The sequence below is a fragment of the Hypomesus transpacificus genome, chromosome 14 (assembly GCF_021917145.1).
Source record: "Hypomesus transpacificus isolate Combined female chromosome 14, fHypTra1, whole genome shotgun sequence".
NCBI classification, from domain to species: Eukaryota; Metazoa; Chordata; class Actinopteri; order Osmeriformes; family Osmeridae; genus Hypomesus; species Hypomesus transpacificus.
Window position 1 is genome coordinate 17515298 of NC_061073.1, and position 12959 is coordinate 17528256.

The 12959-nt window shown below is 50.0% G+C and overlaps 1 protein-coding gene across 1 annotated transcript; it reads right to left on the reverse strand.

Moving 5' to 3' along the window:
• Nucleotides 1–108: 108 nt before the first annotated feature.
• On the reverse strand, nt 109–12324 carry c14h12orf4 (chromosome 14 C12orf4 homolog). The gene is made up of 14 exons (XM_047034555.1): nt 12255–12324; nt 11644–11832; nt 11299–11444; nt 9715–9896; nt 9285–9384; nt 9083–9204; nt 8186–8292; nt 7076–7273; nt 6691–6819; nt 5124–5195; nt 4743–4945; nt 3934–3991; nt 3681–3748; nt 109–1865 (listed from the first exon to the last, which is right to left on the reverse strand). The coding sequence occupies exons 2-14, from the start codon at nt 11822–11824 to the stop codon at nt 1773–1775; spliced, it is 1659 nt and encodes a 552-aa protein (XP_046890511.1). The 5' UTR covers nt 11825–11832; nt 12255–12324; the 3' UTR covers nt 109–1772.
• Nucleotides 12325–12959: the final 635 nt, after the last annotated feature.

A 12959-nucleotide genomic window follows, 5' to 3' on the forward strand; every position in this document is an offset into this window, starting at 1 on the left:
TGTCAATGTTTTAAAATTTAGCAAAAAATAAATAAACTTGATGGAATACCCTATGATTGTAGGCATTCTTCTCATGTTGTTATGGAAGCACAGGCCTACTATTAAAAATGACTCAAAACTTATTGTTTTATTTCCTTTGTATATAAAAGATAGCCTACATATAAACGCATTAGAGTAATTCTATAAGACAAAATAAGCCACTCCAGTCATAATAACATCATCATTAAAACTGAGCCTGTAATTAAAATCAGTAGTCAATTATAAGCCTAATAGATTTCTCAGGCACTATTCAACTTTACCAGAAGGCTTAATTAGCAGACTAACAGGTTTTGTTGTACTTCCCTCAACCAGCCTGTACTCCCCCCCCCCCAGGCCTTGTAAGAAAAGCCACAAACGTGAGATCGTTTAAATCAGTTTTCCTTGCTTACAGCACGACCATCAGAGGTTGTCAATCAATGTCTGTGTATGTTTTGTGTGTGTTGCTCTGGCACACAGGCTGGGGGGGGATAGAGACCTTGTGTGCTGAGTGTGCAGCCTGGTACACAGCCCCCCCAGGGAACACAACACCTTAGGCCACCAAGACCAACGCCTGGAACGCCAGGCATCTAGTGCCACATTTCCTTCCAGTTGTGTGGGTCGTCACCACGGTATAAACACTGCAGCAGGTTGGAACATGACACGCTGGAGCCCTGCGAGGGAGACAAGGCCTCTCAGAGGCAGGCAGGGTTGGGGCAGACGTCTTGTTTTTGAGAGGAAACAGGAGAAGACAGTGTTATGGTCGGCACTCTTAGATATTATTAATAGTCTGTGAGCGGTCACTGAAGCCACAGCAGAACACATGACAGACAGGAATGATGTTTTCCATCTGAAATGACTTCATCTCAGCAGAAAGACATAGAGGAAGCCACATATCTAAGCTTGAGAGGAGATCTGCACTTGGAGTGATTATAAACAACTTGAAACCAGTTAGACACGCACAATCTTTACAAACATATTACAATTTCAGACAAGTCACATATAGTATTCTGATGGTTAATTACACATTTTGAAATAACATACGTCTGAATGCTACAAGCCTTCGTGCATAGAGCTACACATTTTGGGCCAATTGTCAACAGTCACAATCCAGTAGTGGTTGTTATAAGGCTCTGATAGGAGAGCAGACAGAGTCCACACTCCAGCAGAGACCCAAGAGCTTTCATATTCTTGCAATCAGCAGCAGCAGTTTTTTTATTTGGGTCTGTGTCACTGGAACCATCTCCCTCTGCTGGCCCACAGATGTAAGGGCAACTCACCTACAACACGCCACACTAAGATTCACTGCAATGCAGTACAGAAGCACACCTGCATACTGCCAGTCTCAGCAGTGACCATCCTTTTAGGAGGTAAGAGTCCAGACGGCACCTGGGTGATTCTTCGTTTGCATTCCTCCTGTGGTTTTACTGTGCCTGTCATCTCCTGCGGCAGTGAGATTGGTTCTCTACTCCCAAACTTCGATCACAAACTCAAAAGATGTTAAAATTTTCAGCAACTCATTTATCGAAAAACCCCAAGATGAACCCCAGATTTGCAGCTGATTTGCTCCATAACTTCTTCAAACTTTTGATAATCTGAAAGTCAATTGAGTTTGTGTCAAGTTACTTTCAGCATGGACTCAATACACTTCCATACAGTAGTTGGTTTCAGTTTGGGATGGTGGATGTGTTAGCTGTGACAGAGAAAATCTGGAATGTTCCGGTCGGGTCCAGAGGCTGTGGTACTGGACGCTGGCATCAGTGTTTGGAGGTGAGCGTCAGGGTGGAGGACACACGGAAGATCTGGGGCAGCATGTTGCTGAGCTGGTAGAACATCTCATCAGAGATACTCTGTAGAAACCACAGCCACACAGGCAGCATACAATGTGAAAACATGCTCTCAACAATATGGCACAGGGACAGTCAACCATAGTAACCATAGTGTTCGCTTCCTGTTTTGAGTCACAGCAAGAAACTATTCAACAGCTGTGTGATTCAAAAGGACTGCACAACACTAATGGGCCTTCAAATAAGCATTTAAAGTATTAATGTCTCACACATACACACAAGGGAATCAGATGGCTGAGCGGTGAGGGAGTCGGGCTAGTAATCAGAAGGTTGCCGGATCGATTCCCCGCGGTGCTAAATGACGTTGTGTCCTTGGGCAAGGCACTTCACCCTTCTTGCCTCGGGGGGAATGTCCCTGTACTTACTGTAAGTCGCTCTGGATAAAAGCGTCTGCTAAATGTAAATGTAAGTCAGATTGCTCATGTTTAGCTATATATGGCCTGCCGGTAATGGTGTAGATAACAATGCTGTTTGGAATGGTGTCAGAGAACACTGACACCTGATGCTGGTTATATCCCCCCTGCCTGATGCTGGTTATATCCCCCCTGCCTGATGCTGGTTATATCCCCCCTGCCTGATGCTGGTTATATCCCCCCTGCCTGATGCTGGTTATATCCCCCCTGCCTGATGCTGGTTATATCCCCCCTGCCTGATGCTGGTTATATCCCCCCTGCCTGATGCTGGTTATATCCCCCCTGCCTGATGCTGGTTATATCCCCCCTGCCTGATGCTGGTTATATCCCCCCTGCCTGATGCTGGTTATATCCCCCCTGCCTGATGCTGGTTATATCCCCCCTGCCTGATGCTGGTTATATCCCCCCTGCCTGATGCTGGTTAAACCCCCCTTGCCTGGTGCTGGTTAAACCCCCTCTGCCTGTCAACAGGTGTGAACAGGGTTAGTACAGAGCCTCCACTGTCTGTCCCAGCCTTGCCCTCGCACTCCCCCTGACTGGCTGCCTCCTGTGAGGTCAGGGCTGCCTCCTGTGAGGTCAGGGCTGCCTCGTGTGAGGTCAGGGCTGCCTCCTGTGAAGTCAGGGCTGCCTCGTGTGAGGTCAGGGCTGCCTCCTGTGAAGTCAGGGCTGCCTCCTGTGAAGTCAGGGCTGCCTCGTGTGAGGTCAGGGCTGCCTCCTGTGAAGTCAGGGCTGCCTCCTGTGAGGTAAGGGCTGCCTCCTGTGAGGTAAGGGCTGCCTCCTGTGAGGTCAGGGCTGCCTCCTGTGAAGTCAGGGCTGCCTCCTGTGAAGTCAGGGCTGCCTCCTGTGAGGTCAGGGCTGCCTCCTGTGAAGTCAGGGCTGCCTCCTGTGAAGTCAGGGCTGCCTCGTGTGAGGTCAGGGCTGCCTCCTGTGAAGTCAGGGCTGCCTCGTGTGAGGTCAGGGCTGCCTCCTGTGAAGTCAGGGCTGCCTCGTGTGAGGTCAGGGCTGCCTCCTGTGAAGTCAGGGCTGCCTCCTGTGAAGTCATGGCTGCCTCGTGTGAGGTCAGGGCTGCCTCCTGTGAAGTCAGGGCTGCCTCCTGTGAGGTAAGGGCTGCCTCCTGTGAGGTAAGGGCTGCCTCCTGTGAGGTCAGGGCTGCCTCCTGTGAAGTCAGGGCTGCCTCCTGTGAAGTCAGGGCTGCCTCCTGTGAGGTCAGGGCTGCCTCCTGTGAAGTCAGGGCTGCCTCGTGTGAGGTCAGGGCTGCCTCCTGTGAAGTCAGGGCTGCCTCGTGTGAGGTCAGGGCTGCCTCCTGTGAAGTCAGGGCTGCCTCCTGTGAGGTCAGGGCTGCCTCCTGTGAAGTCAGGGCTGCCTCGTGTGAGGTCAGGGGACCCAGAGCTGCTGAGGTGCTCACCTGTGGCACGAGGAACTGGACCGTCCTGGACACACCTCCATCCCAGGAGGCCATCTCCATCATGAAGCCTGAAGACAGACAACACACCTGCCACGTCAACACACCTGCCACGTCAACACACCTGCCACGTCAACACACCTGCCACGTCAACACACCTGCCACGTCAACACACCTGCCACTTCAGACCCTCACTCTTGCCTTCAGATTTCATTCATTATCGTATTCTCCTCTACCCCACCCCCACCTCCCTTACCTTTGACACATTTGAACACCAGCTCAGCTCGTTTCAGGCACCATGGGATGGTCATCTCCTGGAGAGGGGGGAGACACAGAGCAGCATCAGAGCATGTCATACCTCCATCCTTCCTTCCCTCAGACCACCCCTCATTCCACCCTCACCTCTGACCAAACTGCAATTTCAAACTATTTTTAGCTTCATTTTCCGCTGTTGTATTCCAGAACCAAAGACAAAGATAAACATTTTGTTTAACTGTCTCCTAGACAAGAAAAAGAACATCACGCTCATTATAAATTTTCGGGGTCATGACTAATGTATAGGCTTTTGATTGCTCTTTGTGGTTACAAAGACAAACACTGCTGCTTTGTATAATGTCACTGTGGATATACAACTGTAGGACAAAGAGCAATGACCCATGCGGTATGAACATCCATTGAAAAGAAGATTACAGGCCAGCTGGGACAGCAAGGAGATCAAAGAGGAAGAGCCAGTCGGTTTGTGGAGCTGGAGAGGTTTGAAAACAAGCAGCTAACAAGTGCAAACACACTGGTGCTGACGGGAAAGGAGCCTATTCAGCAGACATGTCCTGGCATGATGAAGACAACTCTACTCTCCACACAGTGTACACACACACACACACTTGAAAGATTACTGCTCTGGCTGAACTCTGGCTCTGGTTAAGCACACACACACACTGCGTGCCGTGAGTTGTGGCACTGAGAGGTCTAAGTGCAGCCAATGCTTCACGGCCTCTTCCCTGCCCTCTTTCTTCTGTCCTAAGAGTGGTAGAAAAACTCCCAAGCACTCCCCTGACGACCTCTCACCTCAGACATGTGGTGGACCAGCAGCAGAGGGATGGTGATGGTGGTGATGTCGTGCGTGCAGCACACCTTCAGGATGTTCCGCAGGCCCATGATGGCGGGGTCTCGTGCTGTGATGTTCCCAGAGCGCACGTTATCGTCCACACACAGGTGGAACACCATGTGGACCTCCGACAGGTTGGAGTGCCGTGAGATGTAGAACTCCCCTGATCAAAGACAAGAACATGGACATGTTTCCTTTGGAGACTTTCTCTGGGGTTGTCAAGACATTGTCATTGTCAATTGACAATTGTCGTTGTCAACATTTTTATTGGGGTATCCTTTATCAGGGTATCCTAAGCCGAGTACCATTCAGACAAGAAACTAATTGATGGTCAGATTTACCTGGTAGGATATTTGAGGGGTTCCTCTCCACATTCTTGTTCTTATCTTCACTGCCTCCATTTCTAGGAGCCTCTGAAAATAAAAGTAACGTAAACAACCATGCCTGAGTCATCTGACACTCGTAAAGAGCGCAGCATGGGACCTCTATGAAAATCAAGTGCTCTTATTGGCCCACACAGAGCCCTGCACAGAGCCCCGCACAGAGCCCCACACAGAGCCCCTCACAGAGCCCTGCACAGAGCCCTGCACAGAGCCCCACACAGAGCCCTGCACAGAGCCCCACACAGAGCCCTGCACAGAGCCCCACACAGAGCCCTGCACAGAGCCCCACACAGAGCCCTGCACAGAGCCCCACACAGAGCCCTGCACAGAGCCCCACACAGAGCCCTGCACAGAGCCCCACACAGAGCCCTGCACAGAGCCCCACACAGAGCCCTGCACAAGGCCAGGTAGCTGGTGGGGAATGTTCCCAGGCTGTGATGGCTTCGCTGACTCCACACTCAGGGAGCCAATCAGGAATCAGCATGGATGTAGACAAGCATCTGGAATGGTTTCCCTACGACACACACCGGCTGTGATGTCAAAAGAGCCTTGTACCTCCTGACAAAAGACATCCCTGTTCCAACACCAGGATGAACAGCCTGACCTGTGGACTGACCAGAAGGAGCAGTGTGTGCTGCAGCTGTACAGCAGCAGAAGAGCCTGTCCTCCCTGAAAGCCCATCATCTCAAAAGTCCCAAAAGCTTCAGGCTGGAGGAAGGATGTGGGCGCTGGAGGAAGGTGAGGATGTGGGCGCTGGAGGGAGGTGAGGATGTGGGCGCTGGAGGGAGGTGAGGATGTGGGCGCTGGAGGGAGGTGAGGATGTGGGCGCTGGAGGAAGGTGAGGATGTGGGCGCTGGAGGAAGGTGAGGATGTGGGCGCTGGAGGAAGGATGTGGGCGCTGGAGGAAGGTGAGGATGTGGGCGCTGGAGGAAGGTGAGGATGTGGGAGCTGGAGGGAGGTGAGGATGTGGGCGCTGGAGGAAGGTGAGGATGTGGGCGCTGGAGGGAGGTGAGGATGTGGGCGCTGGAGGGAGGTGAGGATGTGGGCGCTGGAGGGAGGTGAGGATGTGGGCGCTGGAGGGAGGTGAGGATGTGGGCGCTGGAGGGAGGTGAGGATGTGGGCGCTGGAGGGAGGTGAGGATGTGGGCGCTGGAGGAAGGATGTAGGCGCTGGAGGAAAGTGAGGATGTGGGCGCTGGAGGAAGGTGAGGATGTGGGCGCTGGAGGAAGGTGAGGATGTGGGCGCTGGAGGGAGGTGAGGATGTGGGCGCTGGAGGAAGGTGAGGATGTGGGAGCTGGAGGGAGGTGAGGATGTGGGCGCTGGAGGGAGGTGAGGATGTGGGCGCTGGAAGGAGGTGAGGATGTGGGCGCTGGAGGGAGGTGAGGATGTGGGCGCTGGAGGGAGGTGAGGATGTGGGCGCTGGAGGGAGGTGAGGATGTGGGCGCTGGAGGAAGGTGAGGATGTGGGCGCTGGAGGAAGGATGTGTGCGCTGGAGGAAGGTGAGGATGTGGGCGCGGTGGTCTCACCAGGCTGATGGCGCTGACGGCTGCTCCTCTGAGCGCGGGCGTACAGCAGCACCTGCTGGATGAGCTGCAGCTGCTCCTCCAGCCGAGGGAAGTGGAAGTCTGTGCACTCCTGAGACACCGTGGCAAAGTCTGACGGAGCAGAGAAGAAGAGAGCATGACTCGACACTGCAAGACCCTCCATGTGAATATGACCGTCTTGGAAATGTATATACATCTTATATGCTAAATATATTTGGGGGGATTTGAGAACACTAAGGAAAGAATATGAGTGAGTCTGTGTGTGTGCATTTAAAGCCACCACTAGACGATGACTAACACGTGGTTCATGATCAACCCTAAAACCCAGTGGGCTAAACAGCATGGGTGTGTCAGTGTGACCCCTGACCTCTCTTCATGCCGCTGTAGGAGTTGACCCTGTTGTCGACCAGCAGGACCAGGCTGCAGAGCGAGGACGAGTAGAGCGACAGGGCCGTCTGCAGCCTGCGCAGCTTGGTGCCGCTGCTGCCGTGGTGACGGTGCTTACAGAAGGTCAGGACGTGGGCACGGAGCAGCCGGAGGTTGTGCATGGTCTTCAACTGGGCACCTGACACACACACACACACACATAACACTAGAGGGTGCTCACAGCAATATCAGAACGTTACACCAGTCAATACGCTACATTCATCGGTATTCTGTTCTATATTGTAATTGATTATACTTGCAATGTATCTTTCTGCTTTGTATCTTTAGAACCCTTGAAAACATACCGAGGCAAAAGCAAAACACACACAACTGATATACACACTCAGCAACTGATATACACACTCAGCAACTGATATACACACTCAGCAAGACATTCTTAGAGCAACTGTGCTGCCCCTCGCCGGCTGGGTTTTATCACCACAGAGGAAGTTCTGTATAAATCCACTAGCTGTCATCGGGGGTTATTTTAGAGGACCAGAAGGGGCTTGTTTGGGGGCAGTGTAACCATGGAGACCAGGGGGAGGGGGAGGTCAGGCCAGGCCGCGGGTGCATCGATGGTCCTGGGTCAGATGGTCCTGGGTCAGATGGGTCAGATTGTATCAAATCAAATCTAAAAGGATTTGATCTGGTACTGGCCTGTATTAGCAGCTGTTACATTTGTTGACGTTTCTAAGTTGAAGTTCTTGTTCCTACCTAACTGAGCCAACATGGAGATTCACAGTGCTCTGGTTCCTGCCTGTTCAGACAGGCCTATATACCAGCCTAAGCTCTCAGTCACCCCACCAGGTGTAAGGTGAGGCCACGTGGGGTCTCAGAGACTGGCACCCTGCTTGTTCCCTGGGGGGCAGCCTGCCTGGGGGGCATCCTGCCTGGGGCTGGGGGGGCAGCATGGCTGGGGTTGGGGGCAGCATGGCTGGGGGGCAGTCTGCCTGGGGCTGGGGGGCAGCATGGCTGGGGTTGGGGGCAGTCTGCCTGGGGGGCATCCTGCCTGGGGCTGGGAGGCAGTCTGGCTGGGGCTAGGGGGCAGTACCAAGGTGGATGGTGAAGCTCTCCTCCAGCTGGGACTGCTCCTCACACATCCTGCCTCCTGGCTCCACGGGCTCCTCTAGCTGGCTGGGCGCAACTTTGATCTCCTCACTGGATGCACACACACACACACGTTCATGATAAACACACAAACAGTCATAGTGCAAAGATATTCATGACTGAAAACAACAAAGACTGAAAGCTTGGGCCTAAAGCACACCAAGTCCAAGTGATTTCAGCGGCGCAGGAGGAGAGGAGCAGAGTGGCCCAGTGAAACATCCAGGAGGAGAGGAGCAGAGTGGCCCAGTGAAACATCCTGTTCATCTGCTTTCATCTGTTGAATCCTCCCAGGCCTGTGCTTGAGAGCTGCTGCCTTAGCAGATTACATTCCACATTGTTTGCACTAAGTGCCTTCTAGTCTATCTACCACTTTAGCCGTCTGACTCATCCATTCATTATCTTGATATGACCGATTTTGCTGCTTTCCAAGATTTCAAAGGGTTCGTGGAATTCAACCAAACAGAAAGAAACTGCTGAGTTGCCTCATTTTGGATGTATTGTACAAACTGAGAGACATGAACACACACACACACAATGTCTCTCTCTCTCTCTCTCTCTCTCTCTCTCTCTCTCTCTCTCTCTCTCTCTCTCTCTCTCTCTCTCTCTCTCTCTCTGTGTCTCTCTCTCTCTCTCTCTCTCTCTCTCTGTGTCTCTCTCTCTCTCTGTCTCTCTCTCTCTGTCTCTCTCTCTCTCTCTCTCTGTCTCTCTCTCTGTCTCTCTCTCTGTCTCTCTCTCTGTGTCTCTCTCTCTGTGTCTCTCTCTCTCTGTCTCTCTCTCTGTGTCTCTCTCACTGTGTCTCTCTGTGTCTCTCTCTGTGTCTCTCTCTCCACGCATGGTTTACTTGATCTGGCTGTTGTTGGGGTTCTGGAGGTCCTCGTGGAGCTTGATGACCCAATCCTGATACTCCTGCTTCTGGATGTGGGACACTTGCTTCAGCTCACTAGCCCACTTCTGTTCCAGCACCTGGGTCACACACATGATGCCCAGTGTGAGTGAGTGTAGCCACAGCAATCTATAGTGTGTGTGTGTGTGTGTGTGTGTACCTGCTGGGCGTCAAAGTGCTGAGATGCCACGGCATTGACGTCCTGGTCCGTCAAGGTCTTCCCCAACTCCTGCATGACCTTTTCCATCTCCCCTGCTTGTCTGAGGGCCAGAGGTCAAAGGTCAAGGGTATCCGCTAACCATATTCCCCACACTCAACACGCGTACAGTTTTAGATGGGGTTGCAGATATTGGACTACATCGTCTTATAATTCACAGTATTGAGGAAGCCTGCCTGAGGCCTCCAGGTCTGGCCTCCAGAAGCCTGCCTGAGGCCTCCAGAAGCCTGCCTGAGGCCTCCAGAAGCCTGCCTGAGGCCTCCAGGTCTGGCCTCCAGAAGCCTGCCTGAGGCCTCCAGGTCTGGCCTCCAGAAGCCTGCCTGAGGCCTCCAGAAGCCTGCCTGAGGCCTCCAGGTCTGGGCTCCTCACCCACCTCTCCTGCAGCTTCTTGATCTCCATGTCCCTCTCGCTGATGAGCTCTGAGATGCTGACAAAGTAGTTGTGCTCCAGGTTGAGCAGGGTGTCGGAGGCAGGCGAGTGGATGAGCTCGTGGTACACGTCGGCAAAGTCCTCGTCCCAGCTGGCCTCCTCAGGACAGGCGTGCTCCAGCGTGGTCTGACGACGCACAGAGACACCACACACACTTCAACAAGTCATGACAGTAAGGAAAGGAGTCCGTGAATAATCCCTGTCTCCTGGCAGAGACCCCTAGTGGGACATTTGACTACATAAAAGTGAGATATGAGCGATGAGCTCTCACATCAAAAGCAATTTGAAAATAAACGCAATGATGCTTGTTTTAGTTCTACTTGTATTTCCTTAAATAAAGGACGCTGTGTAAGAAATGGCTGATGAAGAGGAAGAGCAGCCTCTCGTGTGTTGCTCTTCCTCCCCAGACAGACAGCCTGCCCACGCCGGAGGCGGACTGAAAAGACCAAAGCTGGAATACGATGAATTCATCTCCCGACATGTTTCTGGGATCTCAAGTCTCACGCACCCTCGCCTGCTGTGCATCTTGACCAAAGCCACCTATCATAAATTCAGTTACTTTCAACCATCTTACATCTAAGACAGAAAGAGAGGAGATGGAGAGTGAAAGAGAGAGGTCATCACATCCCTTTTTAGCGTGTACATAAAATGGTATTGTAGAATGTGAACCATCTTCTATTAATACAAGCGTTGGCCTCTTTATGCAACAACCATGATGGGGCCATTAAAAGGTTCCTTAAAATACACTGGACGGCTTCCACAAGCATTGCTCTGCTGGAGCAGTAGAATGTTAATGGTTATCCTGCATGTATCAGAACTATGGGCCAGCAGGGTAGGGAGGGGCTTTATGTACCAGGGCTTTTTTAAGCGTTTGAGCAAGTGGTAGCAGAATTTAAACTGTGAGGACTTTGAAGTGGCATAGCAGAGGAACGCAGCACGATGACCTTCTAAAAAGACTCTATGAGAGAGGATACACGCTTTGATCACATTCAGTAAAAACGTGTTCCAATGATTTAAGGTGCATCTCCATATGCAGCATATGTGGTGTGATGACACAGTCCCTTTTACTTTCAAAAGCAAGGCCAACTGAGGATCATAGATATATTTGGGGTTTAATTTTGCAGTAAACGATTGTACACAAAATAATCTCTACCTGCCATGCTTCCCTTTTACTTTGCTGCCATCCGAGAAAACATCACGCTTAACTAAAAACCGGAATGTAGTTACTCTGAGACTTGTGTTGTTTAAAGACGAAAGGCATATCTAAGATCAAACACAGAAAACACCACCCATCCCTCCAACAGACCAGGGTGCTAACCAGTTAGCAGCATCACATGACAACAACAGACCAGGGTGCTAACCAGTTAGCAGCATCACATGACAACAACAGACCAGGGTGCTAACCAGTTAGCAGCATCACATGACAACAACAGAGACTATACTCCTTCCTTATGAACTATTCTGGATTGGACGTAGACTAGACTCCTCTTGTGTGCATGTGTGTGTGTGTGTGTGTGTGTGTGTGTACCTCTGAGTAAGACTTGGCCCAGGCATCAGTGAGCTGGTGGAGGTCAACCTCTCCAGAGGCTAGTCTCTGCAGAGCCTGCTCAGCATCTCTGTCGTAGTCCTGGACGGTCTCTCTCTCTATGAAGCTAGACAGCAAGGCCTTCAACTCTTCACCACAACGCACATACAGTCAAGCATTGCAAACCAAGAGTTATTCTTGAGTGTAAAATTCAAGGTGGGGTGTAACTTAGGTTGAAACAGGTGACACACAAAAGACGTTGTGTGTGAAACGAATTATTCTGACAAGAGGTCCATGTCTGAAACTTGATTTGATAGTACTGTTAAAAAAGGATAATCTTGATCTCACCATTCTCCACGAAGCAGGGGATTTTGTGCAGCAACATTAGGCGTCCATGCAAGTCGCAAACGTTTTCATCAACAGGGAACTGCAGCGGTACTTTGAGGACACAGTTATTCCTCCCTGCCCTGAACTCAAACACAAACTCCTTCTCTGTTGAAGAGTTCACTTTTGCTTTGCTTCTCTTCATGTTCTCAACTGAAAGGCAGAGGCACATAAATAACAATAAACAAATACAAGCTAAAATGTGACACAAACATAATTATTTGGGGTTATTATCCTATATCTGATCGTCACAATCAATTGATACAGCTGTTTTTAAGTTTGCTAGCAACTATCAAAACACGATTTCATAAAACACAGGAACATTTCTGGAGCGCAAACAACGTGAGATAAACGTTCGTATTTGACTTAGGGATAACTAATGTTATTAACGTTATCACTTTCAGACGTGATTTCAATACAACTTGAGTAGCTATTGCTAGCTAGCTGCAAAGCTAGTGTAGTCTGTTGCAAGTTACCCCTTTTATCACTGGCCACTGTCTACGCAATTATCATTGGAAATCACTAACCAGGCACAGTGTATTTGTATTAAATGCAATATATGACACAGAAATTACCCGATGAGATCTCTTTAGTGCCGAAGATTGGTTTTGTGTTGCTGTCAGAAGGCCACGTGACTATTTGACATGTGACTATCTGTGTTATCCTTTAAACACATTCAACATAAACAATGTGTTCTTATTACATTATCTATCATGTTTTAGGGTCAGAACTGTGTCAACGCTGTATATTAGTTTGTTCTGTACGAATGTATTCTACCGACAATGCCAATGTAGCGTTGGTGTGTTCTAAAATGAATGAACAAATCATCGATAAGGTAATGCAAGATAAGTCTTGGCAGTGGCCTACATGGTGCAATTGCGCTCTCTGGTGTTGTGCTTGTGTGCTCAAAATCAGCATTAATTTCTCTAAATTGTATGTTTAATGGCCAATCACATAAAGTAATTACATTTTAGGACTAGACTTGATGACATATTCTGATGTAAAAAAACATAATAAATGGTTATGGTAGGCCTAACACTTTACAATAATCGTGCATGAGCATTAATTAATGCTTTAACTCCCAACTTCAGTCTATAAAGAGCAAATAGGGACATGAGCGAAACTCTGTCTAGCTGACCGCCCTCCTCAACTCATCAAAGTCGATGCTTTTATCATTTTAGTTAGCGTACTAGGCTAGCTGACTAATCTCGCTAATGAGAGACATAGAAATGATCAAAAACACTATATACAAAAGCAAACGGTTAATAATAGTATTAATA

Excerpts from the sequence above, each read along its gene's own strand:
- c14h12orf4 (XM_047034555.1), bottom strand. The coding sequence starts at position 11,824 with ATGAAGAGAAGCAAAGCAAAAGTGAACTCTTCAACAGAGAAGGAGTTT. Across the intron at positions 9,385-9,714 it reads ATCAAGAAGCTGCAGGAGAG|ACAAGCAGGGGAGATGGAAA; the intron begins GTGGGTGAGGAG and ends TCTGGCCCTCAG. Across the intron at positions 4,946-5,123 it reads CCCCTCAAATATCCTACCAG|GGGAGTTCTACATCTCACGG; the intron begins GTAAATCTGACC and ends GTCTTTGATCAG.